Raw genomic sequence first — 23,484 nt, 5'->3', positions numbered from 1 at the left:
AAAAGCTCAAAAACACTGGCTTTCTGCTTGTGCCTAAAAGCAGAGGTTTTATTTGGCCTTTAATCCTATTAAGTGCTGTTAAAATATTAAAGAATATTTGTTTACTGATTTGGAATTCACTCTATTCAATCATTTTTTCACTCATTTTTTAAAAAGAACCTTACTAGGAGCTTACTCTGTGCACAATGTATAACACACGGTCCCTAGCTTCAGAGAGCTGACAATTTTTTTAATAAAAATAACATTAAGAAGACACATATGAGGTGCTAAGGAGTTCAGATAAGGAAGAAATTATTTTCCTGCTTTTATTTGAGGGAAAGGGATAATTAGCAAAGAAACAAAAAAGGTTTTTGGAAAAAAAGTTATTTGAGGTTTCTCCTACCTCCCTTAGAGCAGTGGAAAACTGTAATCCCATGTGGCAGTGTCCTAGGACATAGAGCGAACATTATATTCTTTAATATATAAGCTAACAGTGTGAACATTTATCACACAAACGGCTCCTTTTGCTTTTTTTCAGAGCTTTGTCTTTTTAGTTAGACTATAAGATTTCAGGGAAGAACAAATATGGTCTTTACTTTGTACTCTTTGAGGGCTCACAGAATAGTACATGATCAATGTCACATGTACCTATGCAGAAGAAAGAAGAAAAGAAAAGAACACTTTAAAAGGAGGAGAGGGTATGTAATGAACAAAGACAAGAAAGGAAAAAGTACATACAGGGTATAGTCATTAACTAGTGCTACATCCAATTTAGCCCTGACTCAGAATTCAGGAGCATTATGGGAGATTAGTATATTGCATGCAGTTCAAACCTGGGGCATGAGTATGACATTTATTTGGTAGGGTGGGACTTTGCCACTAAACGTTTTCTACATGAACATACTTTATACATTTTTTATGTCAATAAGCCTGACTCTAAGGATCATTAGATTTGAATTTTGGTGTTACAACAGGAAGTTAAAGGAATTATATTAATTTTTAGTACCTTTACTACTACTATTAATAATAATCTTAGCAGACTACTTATTTTTCTAACTATAGAAATCAGTTACTAAAACTATTTTTTTCCTACTGTTGACCTTTTGGAATAAAGACATATTCCAGTGTTCTCAAGAGAGTTGACTATGATTAGTTTTTCTCTCCAGGTTTTATTTTCAATAGTTATCAATTTCCTAAAAATAATAACAAAATGTCTTTTATAGAGAGCTTGACTAAAATTTTTGGTTTTTATTCATTCTTTTAAAGAATGAGCAGGCAGTGACTTGACAAAGTCTAAGTTACTACTCATTGAACTATTCACTCATCAATTTATGAGGTAAATATTTATTGAGTGCCTACTTCTTGCCAGGAACTATTTGCCAGGAACCAGTGAACAATAACAACAAAAATCCTTGCTCTCATAGAGCTTACACTGTAATGGAAGAGACCAGCAACAAGCAAAGACATGAAAAACACATAGTACTTTAAACAGCGATAATGCGGAGAAAAACAAAGCAGATAAATCGCTGTGATGGGGTGGAAGGACAGTTGTTATTTGACATAGTGTGATCAAAGATGAAGGTTCTATTCATTAAGCAAGCTTTGAGCACAGATCTGAAGGATGTAAGGGAGAGAACCACACAGTTTTCCTAAGTGAGAGTGCTCCAGGAAAAGTGGACAGCAAGTATAAACACATTTTTTCAGATAAGTGCTTGGCATGTTTGAAGGCAACAGGTTTAGCATGGCTGGATTGGGAGTAGCAAGGGGGAGTAGAAAATGAGGCTTGGAGAGGTAGTAAGGGCATCAGAGGGCTCTGTAGGTCTTTGTAAGAATTCTGATTTTTACTCTGAGTGAGATGAAAAGCCACTGGAATCCTCTGAGCAGGAGAGTACAATGACCTGACCTTCATCGTGAAAGTATTTAGGCTGCTCAAGAGAGAACAGACTGAAGGAACTAAGCTTGAAAACAGTAAGACAGTAAAAAGATTACTATTATAGCCCAGGTGAAAAATGAGGGTGGCTAGGACTAATGTGGTGATAAAACAATGAAAAGCAGTCAGACTGTGAATATATTTTGCAGGCAGGGTCAACAGGATGTGATGTTGAAAGGGTAGTCAGTGATGACACCAAAAGTTTTTGATGAGAACAAATAGAAGGATGGAATTGCCATTTACTGAAATGAGGAAGATCAGTTTGGGGAAGGGGTGGAATCAGGAGTTCAGTTTCACATATATTAATTTTGAGATGTCTATTAGAAATCCAATTAGAGATATTAAGACAGATATGAGTCTGGAGTTAAGGGAAGGAGTCCAGGCTGGAGATATAAATTCGGGCGTCAGTTCACAGATGCTGCCAATTAGAGAGAGAGTATGGTACAAGAGACAAGATATCCAAGAACTGAGTATGTAAGTACTTCAGCATTTAAAAGTCAAGGACATGAGGAGGAACTTGAAAGTAGGCTGAGAAAAGCAGTCAATTAGGTAGGAGAACGAGAAGAATGTAATACTTTGGATTCACGTAAAGAAAATATTCAAAGAAGGAGGCAGTAATCAAGCTAGTCAAAAACTGAGATAGAGGAAGAAGACAAGTGACTCCTGGACTTCACAATATGGAGGTCTTTGGCAACAGCTGTTTCAAACCAACCGTGACAAAGAAAGCCCTGAAAGCAATAGGGTCAAGAGAAAATGAGAAGAGAGAAACTGGAGACAGCACTGACAGTGCTTTAGGAAAGTTGTGCTGTTAAAGGAAGCAGAGATATAGGAAAGTAGCTGGAAGAAGATACGGGAGATAAGAGAAGGGTTTTCTTTAAAAAAGACTGAAGATACAATATACAATGTTCTTTTGCTAACAGGAATGATTCAGTAGAGAGGAAAAATCAAATGATGCGGAAGAGAGCATGAAGTACTTTAGTAGGCAAAAAAATCCATAATAATAATAGTACACAAATGGCAGGGGTGGCTCTAGATCAAAACAGAGACAGATCATCCAAAGTAATAGGAAGAAAGGCAGAATATTTACAAACAGATATGACTAACTGGAAGAAATGGTAGTGAGTGTGGGAAAATTTTCTTCCAATTGCTTCTATTTTCTCAGTGAAAGAGAAAGCAAGGTTATTAGCCTGAAATGAAAAACAAGAAGGTAAGAAATAATCATCTAGAAAGTGGGAGAGAAAATGGACTGAGGAAATATAATAGGGCGGCCAGAAGGTACTCACTTGACACTGTTGGTTATAAATTTAAAGTGAGACCAGTTAGAATGGTTGTACGTTTTCTCCAACCACATTCTATTGCCCAAGATCAGGCACAAAAGAGGTGGAGAGTTGGATTTCACCAAGTTAAGTTTTTGCCAGGTAATTTGTAATAATGGAAGCGAGGGGCAAGAAAGAGTAGAGGTTTTGGAAATTATTATAATGAGAGAACATGGAATTTAAACGAGAAAAGGAAAATGAAAACTAGGAAGAGAGGGACAATGAAAAAACTAGTAAGACCCATGGATCCAAAATAGGACAAATTAGTTTTGGAGACAAGAGTCCTCGAGGAACAAGCTAGAAACATAGGAAGTAGTGGTCAGGGAGAGGGATGCTTATAACTGAGACCATGGAACAGCTGCTATTGTCAACAGTGACAAATTTGATGGCATGACTACAGGTTTGAGTTCTAAGGTAAGGTGGGAGACAAGATCACTGAACAAGAACAATCAAGAAAATAGACCATGTACCCTTGGAAGGACCACCTTTTTTGTATACAGAAATCACCAACAATTATGACAGTGTTGGGAAGACTGACACTGAGTTAGGTGTTAAAATCCTCAAAAAACAAGGGTCTGCAGATACCCCTAACACACAGGGATAGCGGGTGATACAGTCTGGTAGCATAAGCTCAAAGTTTGGTGGGGTGGGTTAGGGAGCAGGGAAGAGTCTGGCAGTGAGAAGCAAGGAAAACACCTTCCCCATCCTACCTCTAGACCCAGTGGTCTTAAGGGATTAGAGAGGAAACAGCCACCATGTAAGAGAGCTGCATGACAGTGTGTTCAGGGACAGGGCAGGTTTAGAAGAAAAAGGTAAAGACGATCTTTATAAGTTTAGACTACAAGGGATTTTGCTGATAATACACTATAAGAGGGCTTTGTGGAAGATTTTAGTGAGCCACGCAGAAGGGTGGGACACATAGTGACACTCACCCTGTGGGCAGCTTCCAGGAGAGTTCTGTCAGTGCCCCTGCCAGCATCCCTGTGAGTTTCAGCAGCCCCTCAAGGCCAGCTTCCCACCAAATTCTGCTGGTGCCCAGCTGGCATCCCAGCCTGCTACCCAAAGAGTTCAGCAGCACCTGCCAAGTTCCACCAGGATCCAACAGCTTTCCCAGTAAGTTCAATGGTTCCCAAGCAGCTTGCCAGTACATTTTACTGGTACTCTGGGCAGGTTCCCAGGGAGTCTGATCAGCTCCACACTGGACAATTTCATGTCTGCCAGCCTCAGCTTGTGGCACCTCAGTGAACGCTGCCATCCAGTGGGTTACAGCCATACCACACCCAATAAGGTCTGAATCTCAGCCTTAAGGGTGGGGTTGGGGATATATTTCAAAATTTGTCCTTCTTTGGGTACTCTGTCTGAGTACTAGGAGTAGTGGCTGCTTCCTATATTTGCTATTTCCGTATTCTTTTAGAGTTCTCTTTATCCCTTAAAAATTAATTCCCTAAAAACAGTTAAGGATTATTTATATTAAACTTTCCCTGATCAAATTATTTTGGTTTTTCTGTTTCCTGACTGGATGCTGACTTATACAACTTATTTGATGACTGCTTCACAGTAATCATTTTGAACTACTTTATGATCTATTTTAACCAAAGTGATCATTATTTCTACTGTGAAGTTTATCTTACAGCAGTGTGTACACATATGTATCTAAACATGTGTGTGTGTATATGTACATGTGTATACCTGTAGTCCAAAACAAAACAGGTTCCATATGCCAAAGTATGCAGCTATTGACATGAAGAAAAACGTCAAAGTCCTGCAACTAACACTGAGTGTTTCTTGGGCATGTCACCTAAACACTTACAGGCCTTAATTTTTTCATCTGAAACACAATAGAGTAGACCACATGATCACATTTCTTCCAGCCCTATGATTTTGATTTGTTTAACTGATTGTGAATTCTCAAATACAAAATTTTTGCAAATTTTTATCAAGCGTATCACAGATATTTACTTGTTTTATGCACAAAAATAAATGGCTCTGCTTAGGTTGTTCAAAAGTGATTTAATGGATGACGTCACTTTCTTTTATATTGCACCAACTACTTTACCTAATATAGCTACTTAATTTGTTTTATGACTTCTGTAAGGCTTCTTAGTTTTAGAAGACTGGAGAAGACTGGCGAAGCAGAGAACAGCAATGTTCTTTAGTAACTTAATCAAAACAATCCCATGAATATCAAGAAAACTGAATTGAGCTGCAATAAAAATAAGGTCAAACTGAATTTGTTACTAATATACAGTTTGTAACATGATCATACCTGTTTATGTTTTTGGAGTGGTTTCTTTTCATGTAGTTTTTTATCTCCATATTTCTTATATGTTAAAGGTACTCCATATTTAGCAGCAGGCTTTGTAATTTTTGGAGCAGACACAACAGAAGCCAAGCTTTGTCCTGAAGCTGGTCTTTTAGCTATGTGAAAAGATAGAGTTCTTTATATTATATCTTTAATCTCAAAATTCAAGATATCACTTTTTCATTTTTACAATCATTTGAGAGACTCTGAGACTTTTCAATAAACATCTTATTTACTCCTTAGAACATGCTAATGCCTTCATTATAACTATTTTACACTAAAGCCACTTTTTTTTCTTTGCAGGGGAAGAGTCGTCCTAAGTGAACATCTGTTTGTCAATCATCTTTCTGTTCCTTTTCCCCCCTGAAAGCCCCAGTACACAGCTGTGTATAGTTGTAAGTTCTTCTGGTTCTTCTGTATGAGTTACCAACACAGCACGGCTACTGACAAACCAGTGGTGTGGTTCTGAGCCCAGGAACCCAACCTGGGCCACTGAAGTGGAACATACCAAACTTTAACTGCTAGGCCATCAGGGGGGGCTCAAAAAGCCACTTTTTGAAAGAAGTAAAAAGCCATAGTCCTCTAAGATGTTGAAATTTCTCGTATAAAAAAAGCACACCCCTAAAACTGACTGTGGGTGATGACTGCACATATCTGTGAATATACCAAAAAACACTGAATTGTAGACTTTAAATGGGTGAACTGAATGGTATGTGAGTTATATCTCAATAAAGCTGTTAAAAATAAATTTAAAAAAGAACATTCACTATTTTAGAGATTACTTTCAAAATCAGATATAAACTTCAAGAGCAACTGTTACACATTAATTCCATCACTATGAGAAACTTTAATATTTTCTTCATATGTAGTCTGAATGATGTCTATACCCACACACCTACTGAAGAATAAACACTGAAACAATCATAGCTAAGGTCCCTTGAAATGGGTTCCTTTGTACACTGCTGGTGGGAATATTAAATTGGTCCAACTTTCTGGAGGGCAATCTACATCAGGAACAATGTTTATGAACTGATTTTAAAGAAATTATCAGAGAAACACAAAAATTTATACACAAGGATAAACCCTGCAGCATTATGTCTTAAATTCTCATTGAAAGCTAGACAAAGATGAGGCTTAGAGCAATGATAAATTCAAGAAAAATCATTAAACCATAGTAATTAAAAGGAAAGCCTACTACTTACATCTCTCAAAGATATCAAAGGATGTCAAAGAGTAGTCTACGTCAACCCTGTCCAGAACCCTCTTTCCTCTCCTAACCATTTCCCACATCTGCTAAGGTGCCTCTCTGCTCAAACTCCCCCACAGCCTGAGTAGCAGATTGCTTTCTTCTGCTTCCAGCCTGCTCGCTATCTCAGGATTTTATCATTTGCTAAATCAATTAAATCAACCTCTTCCAACAGGTATTCTTCCTTTTTAGGAGGGGGAAAGGAGAAAAAAATTTAACTGGCAAGTTCACCATGAAATACCACCATTAAACTCACTTCTTCAAAGAATCTTTGAATATATTAGAAAATGTTCATCATATAACACTGTGAATTAAAAGAAACAAACCTTTGTTTATAAAGCAACCCTAATTTAATCATTATGCATGTTATCACAGAAAAAAATATACTAAATATAACAGTGTGTGTTAAAATTAGGGGTAATTTTTATTTTCTTTTTAGTTTTTATAATGAACACATTATTCATATAATTTAGTAAACTCTTATAAAAATAAAAATAATATTAGCCATTTGATTGGTATTTTAGAGATTCATAAGTAATTTGTGTTGAAGATATGAGATATAGTGTGATAAGGTAAGGTTTTCCAAACTTACTCCAACTATATCCTAACATGAACCAGGAAATGCGCAGAAAAAATATTTCCCTTTGAGAGTTCAACCGTAAAATCAAATCAAAACACAGATATACCAAGTCACACTGTAACCTGGCTACATGTATTAACATAATCAAAGAAATACTGTGTATGTCAGAAAAGGTGCTGGAGGCACAAAAGCATAAAAATGAAGATTCCAAGAGACAGATACGAATAGTTCCCATTCACTTCCAGAGAAGAGGGAGAATGACTTATCTGATTTTTGAGCATTTCTCAGGCTCAGTGACAAGGCTACTAGTAGGATGAGGCTTAATATGGGAAATTGGAGCCCATAAAGTATTTATAGGCCTATTAGCAATACATCTCCATTTTAGCCCCATGCTACCAAATATTCCATACTTCCAACTCCTCTTACAACAAAATAACTTCCTACGTAGGCTTATCTATGTGGAAAGAATGTGCTGACATGGAGTATTTCTGACTTTTGTGACAATGAGACTTTTGATTAAGACTTGACTTCTCATGAGGCTTGACAGCCAGGAGAAACAGGCTGATTCTGCTGTGTGACTGTCTCTCATGAATTTTTTTAGAGCAAGTTGATTTCTCAGGGACTGACAGTCTCTGCGCACTGACAGGATGGATCTAAGCATCTTTAAGAAGAGCTAGGTATAGCTGGCCTTCCTAGGATGCACTGCCACACCACTTTCAGCTTATATGGACTCAGTTTTATGATACAGTATATATTTTTATTTATTTACTCAAACTCAAAATGGAGTAAAACATGAGAAGCACTAGGTTTGAAAAACAATGTACTCTTCAAATCTTAAATAACTTCCACTAATTTTAGAAATCCATTCTGAAACCACCTTACGTAGAAAAAATGTAATTTCCCTCTCACAAAAATCTATCTATCTATATATATATATACACACATAATATATAACCATACCCACAATCCTACAAATATTCTGCTGCTGCTGGCCACATTTAAAAGAAAAATGGTAAGGTTACTGACCTCACATTAATTTACTTGTTAACATTTTAGAATATGAAGTATTTCTCAAAGAAAAATATTTTACATAAAGATTTACACTTAACCAAGACATTTTATAACATTCTATGACAATATTCTAAGAATATCAGCTAAGCATTTGATAAAGACAGAAGATATCAAGATAGATTTCATTTAAATAAGGCAGATAAGAACTGGAAATTTTGTTATTAATTCATCAGAAAGTGTATATTGTCATATATCATAAATAATTTAAAGATACATTTTCTCTGGATCAAATTTACATACAATTATCCCAACTTATTATATCTACATAGATCTCTAGTACAATTAGTAGATATTACTAATTAGTATAACAGTATATTGATTATCACAAACAGGTGAAAGGATTCATATTAAATTCATTTACCTGGTATAGGCTGTGCTCCAAACTTGGAAAATGCTTTTAGGCAAAATTCTTCTGCAATAAGCTTAGATTGAAAGGGGAGGGGGAGTTAGAAAAGATGTTAAATTTTCAAAACAAAAAACCTACCCATTAATCAGAATACATTTTTTTTTTCCGTTTTCAGTCACAATTATGCTGTCAAATAAACTGTACTAACTAAACCCAAGTAATCCATTCACAGAATTCCTCTCATTCAAACTCCCTCCCAATCTTACCCATTTATTTTTTTCACTTCTCCAGACAAGCTTCCTTCTCAGACTAACCTAATGTACCACAAAGACACCAATACACTGCTTGCCTGTTCTATATCTCAGCAATTCAACACAACTACCTCCTCTCTGAAATAACCTCTATATTCTATGTGCATCTATAGCCCTCATTTACTTCAAAACTGATAAAGAATCATCTTATTATCCCTTTCTGATTAACCACTGAGTTATTTCAACTCTACTCTGAATCTTCTCAGCATCTTCGATGAGTTTTAACTCTTATCAATATATAACTGTAAACATGTTATTGGATAAATATTTGAAAATTCTTACATAATTTATCAAATGTCTCTTTCTACCATTACTAAAACACCGCACTTCTTTTTCTCTAGCATTTATGAATATATTTTGAGAAGAAAAAAATCATTAGTTTTTCCTGCAAGTAATTTTCTCTCCCTACTCACTACATTTTTTTCCCCTCTTTAGGTGCAAAACTATGATGCCAACAAAGATTTAACTCATTTTAAGCCTACTTTTTTTCTTACTGGGTAAGGAAGAGGAAGGCAAGCAAATTTTCTCTTTTTTTAGGAGAAAACAGGCCTGGTGGAGAGAATATTCCCACAGTGGTAGCAGACCAGAAACTCCAACAGGCAAAAAACCATGACTGAGATGGTCATCTTTCCCGTTAAGGATCCTCCAACAGCAGTTGTTCTCAAAGTCTCATACTAGCAGAATCAGCATCACCAGGAACGTATTAAATATGCAAATTCTCAGGCTCCACCTCAGAAGTACTAAAATAGAAATTGTAGTGGAGGGACCCAGCAGTACCCTCCAAGTGATTTTTACATATGCTAAACTTTGAGAACCACTGCACCAGAAGATAAATTAAGTGAAACTCTATTTCACAGTCAATTCAGAACAACTGTGTGAATGTGTTTTCTCTTCTAAACATTTGCATTTTTTCTCTTTCTTTATCATGGAAGAAAAATGGGTGCCTTATGATCTCCAGCTTGTCCCAAACTGGGTAAATTTTTCCACTGTTTGAATGTCTTTCTTTTCCTTGTGTAAATGCAAATATGAATTAAAAGATGGGATATGTAGGGCTGGCCCAGTGGTGGAGTGGTTAAGTTCGTGTGCTCCATTTCAGCGGCCCAGGGTTCGGGGTTCGGATGCCAGGAGAAAACCCAGTACGCTCGTCAAGCCACACCATGGTGGCATCCCACATAAAATATAGGAAGACTGACACAGATGTTAGCTCAGTGACAATCTTCCTCAAGCAAAAAGAGGAAGAGTGGCAACAGATGTTAGCTCAGGGCCAATCTTCCTCACAGAAAAAAAGGATGGGATGTGTAAAATCCAAGAAGATTCTGGAATTCCTAAGCTGTGTTGCCCAATACAGTTGCCACCCATATGTAGCTATTTGGATTAAGATTTAAACTGAATGTAACTAAAAATTCAGGTCCTCAGTCAAACTGCTGCATTTTAAATGCTCAATAACCACATGTGGCTAGTGGCTACAATGTTGGACCATGCAGATATAAACACTTCATCATCATAGAAAGTTCCACTGTACAGCACCTATATTACTCCTATATTAGTAATATAGATTCCTAATGAATCAGAGTTTATCTGTGATTTGTCAAGCCACATCCAGGAAAAAGTTTCCAGGGTTTGCAAGATTGAGAAGTAGTCCCTATTAACCTTGGCTGATGGCATTGAAAGAATTAAAGGATTAAAAAACAAACAACTGTACAGACTATTACAGTGATACTGGAAACAATAGTTCATATGTTCCAGGAAAGCTCATAAATTATTTCAAAGTTAAAGCCTTAAAAAAACGTATCACAAACTTTCTTGCTAGAATACTGAACAAGTGATATATAGTAGAAAATAAATCTTAAGAACAAAAGATAAAAGTTTTTATGAATAATGAAATCTAAGTGGTGCCTAAATAGCGACGAGGGGCTATGTATATACTAAACATGTAATGTCAAATACTCCATTTATTAACAATCGTAATCTGCCCCTTTTTCTTTCCACATAAGTTTTGCATATATCAGGCTTGGATATTTTCTTTCATTGCTGACTAGTTGGATTCCAGTGCTTCAGCCTTGAGACTGTATGTCCTAACTGCTGGTATAGGGGGAAAGAGACCTCAGCAAGATTAAATGAAGTCTTTCTTTCTTCTCTAGTAGTTTCCAAAAAACAATAGTACATTGCATCATAAAACTGTCCTTTAAAATGTTTTTTATAACAAAGGAGTCTTGTAAGACACCCACGTTTCAGAGACTGTTGCTATGTCCTATACAAGTAACTTTTAACTTTCAAATTTTAATTGGCTTTCCTGCTTACCAATGTGTTCTCCTGGTAATAATACTTAAACCCACATCTCTGTTTTCTGAAGAGTATTTGTTCCTACAGATGTTTTGTTAAGCCAGAGGATTTGGGCACCTTCCTCACAATAAAACTATGAGTTTGCTAGATATCTGATTTACAGAAGAATTTAAGTGATCATTTAAAATTAATAAAAGTCATACAAAACATGTAAAATAATTCCAGTTTCAGATGATTGTATTTATATCAATAACTGATGCTATTTGATAGAGATTTTTCGTAAATCCTGGCAAATTAAAATTAAATTCAACTCAATAAATATTTATTTTGGACCTATATGTGAGTACTATAGGAAAAATCGTGAGTCAACAATCTATTACACCCACATACAAATGCCCATAGAACAATGGTTTCCAATCATTTTCTATCAAGTAGAATATAACTGTAATCATATAAATTATGATGATATATTTATATTAGGATAATAAAGTGATATATTGATAACATTTAATATATATTGAATACATTGAGCACTTACTGTGTGCTAGACATTAAGTACTTTACTTAATAAAAGTAAAGTGCTTTATCACTGTTAATTCTTGTAAAAAACCTCATGATGGCAATATATTTATAATCCTATTGTTCACAGGTGAGGAAAGTGAGGCACAGAAAGGTTTAATAATTTTACAGCTAGAAACCCAAGAAGACAAAGTTAAAAGGTGGTTGCCAGGAGCTTGGGGGAGAGGGGAGTGGGGAGTTACTGGTTAATCGGTATAGAGTTTGTTTTACAAGACGAAAACTATTATAAAGATGGACGGTGGTGATAGTTGCCCAGCATTATAAAGTATTTAATACCACTGAACTGTACATTTAAAAATGCTTAAGATAATAAATTTTATGTTAAATACACTTTAGCACAATAAAAAAAATCAGAAAACAAAACAACAGAAACCCAAGAGACAGAGGAATGATTCTGTGCTATTGTGACTTATAATAAATATATATTTGGTCTTCATCTAGTTCTTTGCATACAGTTCCTAAAACCTTGGAATTTCCTAAGTGGTAAAAGCATAAAGGCGTCTTTTTTTTCATAACAAGTCCCTTTCAACCACATCTGAATTTCTGTTAATGAGGTGACTTGTGGAAAGCCCCTAAGGATGGTCCCCTCCCCCTGAGGAGGAAAGGGGCTGGAGTTTAATCAATCACTAAAGGCTAACGATTTCATCAATCACGTCTACGTAAAGAAGCCTCCACAAAAACCAAAAGGACGGGATTCAGAGAGTTTCTGGGTTGTAAACATGCCAGAAGTGCAACCCACATCCACAGGGACAGAAGCTCCTACACTTGAGACCCTTCCAGAACTTGCCCTGTGTACCCCTTTCATCTGGCCATTCAGATGTATCCTTTATAATAAACTGGTAAATGTAAGTAAATGTTTCTCTGAGTTCTGTAAGCTGCTCTAGCAAATTAATCGAACCTGAGGAGGGGGATCGTGGGAACCTCTGATATATAGCTGGTCAGTTAGAAGCACAGGTAACAACCTGGACTTGCCGTTGGCTTCTAAAGTGGGGGCAGTCTTGTGGGACTGAGCCCTTAACCTGTGGGATTTGATGCTATCCTAGGTAAATAGTGTCAGAACTAAATTGAATTCTAAGACACCCAGCCAATGTCACAGAATTGCTTGGTGTGGGAAAACTACCACACATTTGGTCATCAGAAGTGTCAGAAGTATTAACTGTTAAGACAAGACACACAAGAGGAATCTCTTCCTCCCTACAGATTCACAACTGGTAAGCAAACAGGAAGGGGAGGAGTTATAAAAGAATGGTAAGGAAGGTGACCCCAATGTAGTTTGAAAAAGGTGCTTCATTACTCAAAGATTCTGACGTACTCTCGTCAAAACAGGGGAGGGCATGTCCTAGTTAAGCACCATAACCCTACTGTTCAATTTTAATAAAGTAAAAGAACATACCTGAGGGGAGAGAAACTTTTCAATACGTTTGGCTATAAAACCTTTCTCCAATATGGAGTTGACTGATGGTCTATCCCTAGGATTTCTTTTAAATAACTGTGAGAGCAAACTGCGGAGCTCATAAGAATAATGCAAAGACACAGGTGGAAAAGATCCAGATATTATCTTCAGTACCAGGTTTTTCATATTGCCAGCTTCAAACTAAAATCCAGAAAATAAATTAACATATATTAAATGTACATAAATTGAAAATGGGAATATAAACAAGGAAAAACAGTTCTTTTCCTATCAAAATACAACAGAAATACAATCCTGTTCCAAATATTTTAATCAGCATATGTTCTCTATGTATCAGCAAGGTTTACTTAGTTATTTATAAACATATTTAAAAGAGACCAGCAGTCCTCCTAAAATGTTATAACTTGCTATAAGACTAATTTTTATTCAAAACACAAAAAGATGGGATACAGGTATTAATTAAAATGAAGATTTTATAAAAACATGACAACAACCAAGATGGTAAAACAAACAAACCTGGCGGCCTTCACTTAAGACCTGCCTTCCTGGGCCCCTACTGGAGTAACTAGAACAAGAATTAACTACAGGACTAAAAGTATTTGTGGAAATAAAATAAACAAAAGTACAAATTACTTTCCTTTTAAACACTGTTCCCATTATTTTTTTTAAGCATGTAATGCTCCCAAAAGCCACAGAATCAGCAATGTGGCAAACATTCCAAAGGAGATTATGAGCCATATTAACAGGAATATATATTTACAGGATTTAACACAATATAATCTCTACCTGAAGTTAGAAAAGAAAAAAAAAAAAAACAAACAGAGGCGGGGCAGTTTAAAATCTAAAGATTTCATTTTGAAAGTAAGTAAAATTAAGCTTCTGTCATCTCTGCTAAAATAGTATAGAACAGTTGTACACTGTCAATATGTTCCTAACATACACATAAGGAAATAAAACATACTATAAATAAGGCATTGGTGACTATACCAATTATAAAAGAGTTCTGTTCAATGTTGACTTCTCCTGTCACATTTAAAATATGTCATTCAGTTTATTAAAATTTGAATACAATTCAAATGTCTAGAAATATCTATGTACCTAAGAAGGAATCCTAAATGCAAAAAGATAGGTTACTCTTATTCCTTCACTACAGTGAATTTTCATTTATTTCTCAACTGACATATTCTTCATAAATAAAGGTTAGTGAATTACTTAATTTCATGTGTCCACTTAAGAGTAAACAATTCCAAAACATAGAAGCAACAGTGATGAACAATGTAGATGAAAATATTTTTAAAAAATACACTCATTTAGACCTAAAATGACTACATGTCACAGAAAAACTGACCAATTCCTTCAAATACAGATCTGATAACTACCATCCCACATCACTTTGGCAGTCTATGTTTTTCGCCTTAAGAAAGAAAAATAAAACCTAAGGCAACAGAGTAGAAGAACATGCAACCCTGAAGAAACACAACAAAGAATAATACTCTCCAAATAATATCAGGCAATAAGAACACGCTAAAACTGCTTATACAATATAATCAAATTTTTGAGGGGGAAAAAAAAATCTCATTCTATAAATTAATCTAGAAGAAATTTTAGAAGGTAACCTCAAAATATTACAAGTACTCATTATTGACTGGAAGAATTACTTTTAATATTCACTTCTTTATATTTATATGTACTTTCTTAAGTTTTCTGTAACAAAAATACATGATTGTTTAATCAATGAGGGAAGCATTTTTAAAAAGCAAGATTTTTGAAACAGAAAGTGATTAAAATTCAACCTATTTAGGCTTAGAACTTCCCCTTTTTAGTGTATTACGTGCTATCTCAAAAAAGTCTCAAAAGTGAAAATTTTAAATACTCTGAACTAAAGAGTATTTAAATTGATAAAATCTCTCAATGAGTATGTTAAAAAGCATTTGTTTGATAATTTAAATTCCAAACTCAAATAATTTTGGTGTTTTGAAAGAAATTACTAAAATGAAACTAATAAAATTTGTTAAGCTAAAATATCAAATTCCTGTATGAATCTAACATTAAAAAGATAGCAAATTTACTTCTGCCTTTAGAAATAATTTTCTGGAAAAAAGTATGATACATATATAATAACAAATATATAACATGCATATGTAATACATGCATATATGTTAAAAGAAAATCAATTTAAATTTATACTTCAGAGGAGAAATTTTAAAACTGACACAAGAATTTCTAACACAAGAGGTTCACCTGAAAGATGACTTGTAACTTTTTAAAAATAGAAATATTATAGGTACTTTTCGACATAATTTTTAAAACATCTCAGAAAATTCTACTTACTGCATGTTTAAGTGTGCACATCTCATAAAGGACACATCCCAGAGCCCAAATGTCACTAAAAAAGAAAAAGATGAGAAATTTTCTCTAGGTATCAGAATTTACTTAAAAATTTTTTTCATTTAAAGGAACCAAGAACAGCATAAAAATACTTTGCAAAAATATGAGTTCCATAAGACATCGTTTAAAATTTAAAATTTCAACCATAACCAAATGATAAAAGCAGCTATCCCAGATTATAAAAAGAATCTTTGCTCAAGTAATTATTTTAAAGTTCTTCATGATAGAAATTTGATATTTAAAAGAACAAAATGAGTAAATTTCATGGATATTCCATTTAGTTATTTTATTCACAAGTCAAACTGCTATATTCAATTATTTGCAAAATACTCTGACTTAGAAAATATTATAAAAGCAAAATACTGCTTTAATGAATGTAAAAATATTAATTTACTAAAATTAAGCAAGAATAAACTTGTGACAGCCAACTGAAATGTTATGAAAGAGTAAATGTATTATTTTATTTTATCCTAATTTAAAGACTTAGTTACACTACCTTCTTTATACATGGTCTCTTCCTCTCTTTTATTTTAAGTAGATATTTTTATAATGAAAAGAAAAGAAGAAAAGACCACGGGCCAGCCTGATGGTGCAGCGGTTAGTTGGCACGTTCTGCCTCAGTGGCGCAGGATTTGCCACTCTGGATCCTGGGTGTGGACCTACACACTGCTTGTCAAGCCATGCTGTGGCAGGCGTCTCACATATAAAGTAGAGGAAGATAGCCATAGATGTTAGCTCAGGGCCAGTCTTCCTCAGTAAAAAGAGGAGGATTGGCAGCAGACGTTAGCTCAGGGCTAATCGTCCTCAAAAAAAAAAGGACCATTTCCACTTTTTAAAAGGATGAAAAAACCCTCATAGTTCAGAGCTACAGTGGCTCTCAGAAGTCAACAAAAGCAAATCCACTGTTCCCGAAAGCTGAACTTATTGGAAAAGAATAAAATCCATTATTGAAATCCTAAGGTTATCTTTACCTGAACTCTCACAAAAAAATCTACAAATATAAACTCGTACCCCACAAATCTATTTAATTTCAAGATTCAGCTGGGAAAAATGGAAATGAAATTAAGCTATTTAGTGATTTGTACATGTTACATACTGAACAGTATAAACAAAAACATTAAACTAATGATCCTATTAATACTTTAAAATACATTTAGAAAAATATGCTCATCTGTTATATTTTTCGTGTTTTTTTTTTTAGATTGGCACCTGAGTCTACACCTCTTCCCAATCCTTTTTTTTTCTTCTTCTTCTCCCCAAAGCCCCCCAAGTACACAGTTGTACATTCTAGTTGTAGGTCCTTCTAGTTGTGCTATGCTTGCTTCAGCAGTACATACACTAAAATTGGAACAATACAGAGAAGATTAGCATGGCTCCTGCACAAGGATGACACACAAATCCATTAGATTTTTAAAGCGTTTTTCCCACAAAATTAATTTTATATAAAATTCTCCAATGGATGATTAAATCCATTCTAATTTAAAAGATAAAGACTGATATTTTTCACAGTTGATTTATCCACAAGAGACAGAAATAGCTTTAAAATGTAAAATTACTTTAGCTCAAAGAAAATGCTGGTATCCTTTAGAATATCCACTAATAATACATTCCATAGACTAGACTGATTAGTGTGATTTAAATTGATTTCAAAAATACATTGTTAGGATAATGGTCTCAGCCTCTATTGCTCAGGTTGAAAATACAACTTCTCTCCACCCTCAAAAAAAAAGCTGGGGGGTGGGGGTGGGGGGATAACAATCATGCATACACGCATTACTGCCAGCCACCACTTTCTTCCTTGCGGCTTCTATAGGTGCTTTCAAAATTAAGACCAATGTTTCTTGGTTGGGATTTTTCAATTAGAAAAAGTGAGAGAAAATAAAGTGTAATTCGAATTCAGCGGCAGAATTCCTCTTTCCATCCCCATATTGGACAATCTGTTAGCCATAGGATAGCTCAGGGACAGGAATTCGGGCTTGGGAGCCAGATGCCCAGGATCTCTCCACATTATTTTTCCTTATAAGGAAATGACTAATGATGAATACCTACAACTCAAAAAGTTATTGTGAAGATTAAAAGAGTTAATACATAGAAAGCATTCAAAACAGTGCCTGGTATACAGTAAGTGTTCAATAAATATTAACTATTATAATTCAATAGGAAGTGACTATTACAAAGAGAAAGACCAAAGAAAGCATTTTATTTCCAACTATCACTTAAATAATAAAGTGATTCTTTCTATAGTTCCTTTAGTAAGATAGTGAAATAGCTTCTTTTCAATTCTCCTCATCATATATTAAAAAAAGTATATATATGTTTACATATGTGCATTATGGATTTTAGAATAATACTCTGAAGGTTAATAAATACAACAGAGAAAGACTGAAAGGAAATATATCATGTAATGAATATCATTTTAAATACCTTTTATTATTGTATGGTTTGTTTTCACAGATTTCAGGTGACAAGTAGTATGGAGTCCCTATGCAAGTTCGAGCCAGCTCCACAGTACTAGAACAAAAGAGCATTATTGTAGACACTTAAGATACTTAAAGATATTACAAATCATCATGTATACATCATCATGAATTAAAATTTCACTGAAAACATTATATTAAAACAAAGTTTAAAATGGATGTTACCTATTAAGAACTCTAGCAATTCCAAAATCCCCAAGCTGTATTGTCCCATCTTTGGTTAAAAATATGTTCTGTAAAAAAGAGAAAAAAATCAGAAATACTATTATAGTCCAGTTCCAAGTTCAGAACTTTTTCCATAAAAATGAATCCAGTTAAAAAATACGCTGGGATAACTGGATATCCACATGCAAATGAATGAATGCAGACGCCTATCTCACACCATACACAAAAATTAACTCAAAATAGATTCTAGACCTAAATATAAGAACTAAAACTATAAAACCCCTAGAGGAAAACACAGGAGTAAATCTTTGTGCCACTAGTTTAGGCAATGGTTTCCTAGATATGACACCAAAAGGACAAGCAAAAAGAGAAAATATAGATAAATTGGATTTCATCAAAATTAAAAACTTCTGTGCAAAGGACATCATCAAGAAAGTGAATAGATAATCCACAGAATTGGAGAAAATATTTGCAAATCAGGTATCTGATAAGGAATTTGTATCCAGAATAAAGAACTCTTACAACTCAATAACAATAAAAGAAAACCAAATTTTAAAATAGGCCAAGTCACATATTATATGATTCCATTTATAAAAAATGTCCAGAATAGGCAAATCTATAGAAACAGAAAGTAGGTTAGTGGCTTCCAGGATCCAGGTGGAGGGGGAATAGGGAGAGACTGCTAATGAGTATAGAGTTTCTTTTTGGAATGATAAAATATGTTCTGGAATTAGAGAGCAGCGATACTCTCACAACTGTGTGAATACACTAAAAATCACTGAACTGTACACTTTAAGTGGGTGGATTTTATGGTATATAAAATATATCTCAATAAAGCCTTAAAATTTTCCAGTAATTTACCTGATTTACATTAGCAAATACAGAACTCCAATGCTCTATCAGTGAAGCCAGGAGTTTTGGGGTAATATGAATTAAACTCCATATCAGTCAGGAGACTTGACTCAGGGACATGCTCATAGCCAAAGATGACATAAAGTGAGGTTAAGTGGAGTAAGTAAGATGGGGTGAAATGGAATAAGGTGGCAGAGGGTCAAGGGACAGGAAAGATGGGGTATGGAGCTCCCATCACAGTTTCTCTTCTTTCTACTTCTCATCCTGGGACTATTAGGCTAGAAGCTGCAGGCCTAAGAAGGTAAGAAGACAAACACACAGCCTTGACACCAGGAATGAACTCCCTGTGCACTCCCTTCCCTGGGAACTTAGAGAGCCCACATGAGGCAACCATGAAAGAAACCTCTATGCAAAATGAGTGGGCTGTGGGGACAAAACATCTCCACAAAAGAGCCTGCCCTCCCCCCAAGAAAATCCAATATACATGAAGAAGTCTAATGCGAAGAAAAACAGCCAATACAATCATCAGAACAAGAATTCACTTCAGATAGAATTTTATGAAACAGTTCAACAAAAACTTTACCATAGACATGTTTAGAAAACTGCAGAGATAAATGAAGGAACAGATATTCATTTAAAAAGAACAAGACATTATGAAACACAAAACAACCAGAATGAAAAGAGATGTATATGAGAAAGCATTTAAAAATACTGGAGAGAAAAAAATAGTCAATGTAATAAAAAAGTGAATAAATGAGATAAGCACTAGTTTACACAAAATTAAAAAGGGATTTAGTTAACTAGAAAGAAGGTTGAGAAATTCACCTAAAATGCAGCTGAGAGAGACACAGAGATAAAAGGTGAAAGAACAAATAGGATAACTTGAAAGGATAAAGAAGTTTCAAAACACGTCTAGGAAAAAAAATCCATAAGACGCCCATGAAGGCAGTGAACAACAATATTTTAAAAAAATATAGCTAAACACTTTCCAGAGGAAACATACATTCTGAGGTCAAAAGTACACAGGATAGGGGCCGACTTGGTGGCATGGTGGTTAAGTTTGTGTGCTCAGGTTCCATGGCCTGGGGTTCCTGGGTTGGGATTGTGGGCACAGACCTACACACTGCTCAGCAAGCCACACTGTGGTGGCGTCCCACAAACAAAATAGAGGAAGATTGGCACAGATGGTAGCTCAGTGACAATCTTTCTCAAGCAAAAAGAGGAAGATTGGGAACAGCTGTTAGCTCAGAGCCAACCTTACTCATTAAAAAAAAAAAAAGACAAAAAAACCCATACACAGAATAAAGAATAAAAGCTGAACCTCATCAATGTACAACTCTGTGAAATTTCCAAACAATGGGGACAAAGAGAATATTCTAAAATCATCCAGAGAGAAGAAACAAGGATAAGAAGTCATAATGGCCTTAAATTCCTAAAGAGTAATACTAGAATTCAAAAGACAAATGAGCAGTATCTTTAAAATTCTGCAGGAAAACAATTTCCAACCTAGGAGTTTATATCCAAATTATTATTAAAGTAAGAGAATAAAGTCATCTTCAGACACACAAAATCTCAAAAAAACGTAGCTTCCACACATCCATTTTTTGGATTTTTTCCAACATAATGAGAGAATAAACCAAGAAAGAGGAAGATTTAGGAAGTAGAGAGGAGATCAAACACATGATGGTTATGAAGAAGATTTATAGGATATGCAAACTGGATTGGGTTCCAAAATTTTGCCCCAAGACTATGCTAGCCCCATGTCCATATCCATTTAGAAATTATTAATGACGGAATTAACATACCTGTGATTTTATGTCTCGATGAAGAATTTTTCTATCATGTACATGTTTCAAGGCCAAACATATCTGTACAAACCAATCCAGAATCTAGAGGGGAAAAATCAAATCTGTCATTTCTTTTACAATTCACATTTCATAGTAGTCTTTCCTTGACTATTAAAAAGACTGAGGAATATTTGGGGTTGAGGGGAACTAAATCCTTAAAAAAAATTTAGGCTATAATCTATTTTTAGTTTGTAGTCATTAACGTTAAGTAGATATTCAAGCAACTGACACTATGTGCTGGGCACACACTAACTTTAAAATGTAAGAGACTGCTACTGAAGCATCTTTTATAAATCAGAATAAATATGGAAAGAAATTTTCAGAGAAGAGTGAAAACTGGAAATAATTTATATTTTATGATAGTAGGATGGTGGATGACTTTGTTTTTAAATGTATCTTTTTTCTACATAAATGAAAATCACATGAGGAAAAAATCAGGCTGGAAATTTGGGAGACATCTCTGACTTTTTTGTCTCCCCACATTCACTAAATATAAACACACTCTCTGGAGTTGGCCCTTGAAAGTAAAAAGGGTTAATTTCTACCTCAGTCCTGAATTCCAAGTAGATGACATTTTTAAACATGAAAAAATTAAACTATAAAATGATTAAACATAAGTTAATTTTCTATGATCTTTGATTGAAGCAGGACTTTCAAAACATGACACAAACACCACAAGTCACAAGAAAAAAGACTGACAAAGCTTACTACATAAAATTCAAAACATCTGCCCGGCAAAATACATAATCAAGTTTAATAATTATTTGAGAAAATACCTTCAACATAACTGATAGATTGCTAATTCTCTAATACACAGAAGTTCTTCCAAATTTCTAAGGAAAAGACTTAGCAGCCAAAATAAGAAGCAGACAAAAAACTGGAAAGGCAAATGACAGAGGAAAAATAAACCAATGAACACGCACAGAAAATACCAATATCCTCCAAATTAAAAAGAATAATAATTAAAACAAGATACCATTTTAACTTGAAAAAGTGAAATAACACACAGTGTTGGTCAGAATGTGGGGAAATAAGTCTCTGTACACCTTGTTTGTGGAAAAGTTAATTAGTCACGCGACAAAGTATATAAAAATTTTAAATTCACATATCATTTGAAAGAGCAATTAGAATTTCAAATTTATTCTAGAGATACAATATCACAAGTACAAAAGGATATGTACAAGGATGTTTACCCCAGCACTGTTCATCAGAGCAAAAAAATGTAAACACCTAAATATCATCAAGGATCCTGGTCAAATATATTGTGATATCACCGTACTAGAAATATTATGCAGCCACTGAAAAGAATGAAGTACTTCTGTGTATACTGTTAAATGACAGAAAGAAAGTTGTAGAATAGTATGCTCAGCACTTTTTTAAGGTATATGTTTATGTATAATACATAGCTGAACTCTCTATATATGTACATGAGAGAGAGAGAGAGTGTGTGTGTGTGTGTGTGTGTGTGTGTGTGTAGGAAGGAAGCACAGAACGATTGCCACCCATCAGTTAACAGTGTTGACCTCAGGGAAGTGAATTTTCAGAAGACAGGATAAAAGGTAAGTAAGAAGCCTTCTTTTTACTCTTCTCTCTTCAGTACTTAAAAAAAAAATACTACATTAAAATAACCTAAAATTAATTTTCTTTAAAAAAACAAACCTCTCAGTTCAGTTCAAAAGATATTTACTGAGGACTACACAGATTTTTAAGTTCCTTTCCATATTCACATAAGGCACCATAGGTAGAAAAGTGAAACACCATTCTCTGACTCTGAGTTCATATGGTGGCAGAAATATACTTATAAACAAATACCGATAATAAACTGCACAAGCTTTATAACAGCAGTATGTACATTGAGAGAGTAATTAATTCAACCCCTCAGGGAAGGGACAGGACAAAGTACAAAAAGATGAAAATAAAGCACACTTGAGTCTTACCATTACACAGCCTACCAGGAGAACAAGAACACATCTTAGAAATCACCTGTGCCTCATTTTACAGATGGGGTTTGTCATTACCAGACTTCCCATACCTGTACTCCTTTATAATTTGATAAATATGTATTCAGGACCAACAATGTACCTAGTAGGTGCAGGAATCGGCAAAAAAAGTTAACAAATAACCTCATAGACCATGAGTCAGCCAATTTATTCTATAAAGGGCCAGATGATCAATATTTTAGGCTTTGCAGGCCATAGGGTCTCTGCCTCAACTTAACTTTGGCATTGCAGCGTAAAAGCAGCCATAGATTGAGTTGTCGTCAAGATGGAGCTGTGAGCAGAGGTTGAACTCGCCTCCTCCCACAAACACAACCAGGTTACAACAATTTTAGGAAGAATCACCCTGGATTGAAAACTGAAAACTGGATAAAAAGAAGCCCCGCAACAAGGGACAGTCCTGA

General features: G+C 34.8%; 1 protein-coding gene and 1 non-coding gene across 35 annotated transcripts in view; one reads left to right on the top strand and one right to left on the bottom strand.

Annotated features, from left to right (window-relative positions):
- NEK1 (NIMA related kinase 1) overlaps positions 1 to 23,484 on the bottom strand; it is a 220,044-nt gene that overhangs the window by 162,709 nt on the left and 33,851 nt on the right. For all 34 annotated transcript variants that reach the window (XR_011436683.1, XM_070261349.1, XM_070261372.1 and 31 more), the window contains 7 exons: positions 21,042 to 21,125; positions 18,385 to 18,452; positions 18,167 to 18,253; positions 15,686 to 15,740; positions 13,337 to 13,537; positions 8,786 to 8,846; positions 5,492 to 5,643 (listed from right to left, as the gene is read on the bottom strand). Coding sequence is in view for 33 of the 34 variants with exons in the window: in XM_070261349.1 (XP_070117450.1) it covers positions 5,492 to 5,643; positions 8,786 to 8,846; positions 13,337 to 13,537; positions 15,686 to 15,740; positions 18,167 to 18,253; positions 18,385 to 18,452; positions 21,042 to 21,125 (708 nt within the window). In the remaining variant the exon portion in view is untranslated. The remainder of the gene's footprint in view (positions 1 to 5,491; positions 5,644 to 8,785; positions 8,847 to 13,336; positions 13,538 to 15,685; positions 15,741 to 18,166; positions 18,254 to 18,384; positions 18,453 to 21,041; positions 21,126 to 23,484) is intronic.
- On the top strand, positions 17,061 to 17,163 carry LOC111772629 (U6 spliceosomal RNA). Its single transcript, XR_002806633.2, has one exon. It is a non-coding gene; the product is annotated as a U6 spliceosomal RNA (small nuclear RNA).

The sequence above is a fragment of the Equus caballus genome, chromosome 2, assembly GCF_041296265.1.
Source record: "Equus caballus isolate H_3958 breed thoroughbred chromosome 2, TB-T2T, whole genome shotgun sequence".
Classification (NCBI taxonomy): Eukaryota; Metazoa; Chordata; class Mammalia; order Perissodactyla; family Equidae; genus Equus; species Equus caballus.
This window is presented reverse-complemented; position numbering and strand designations above follow the sequence as displayed.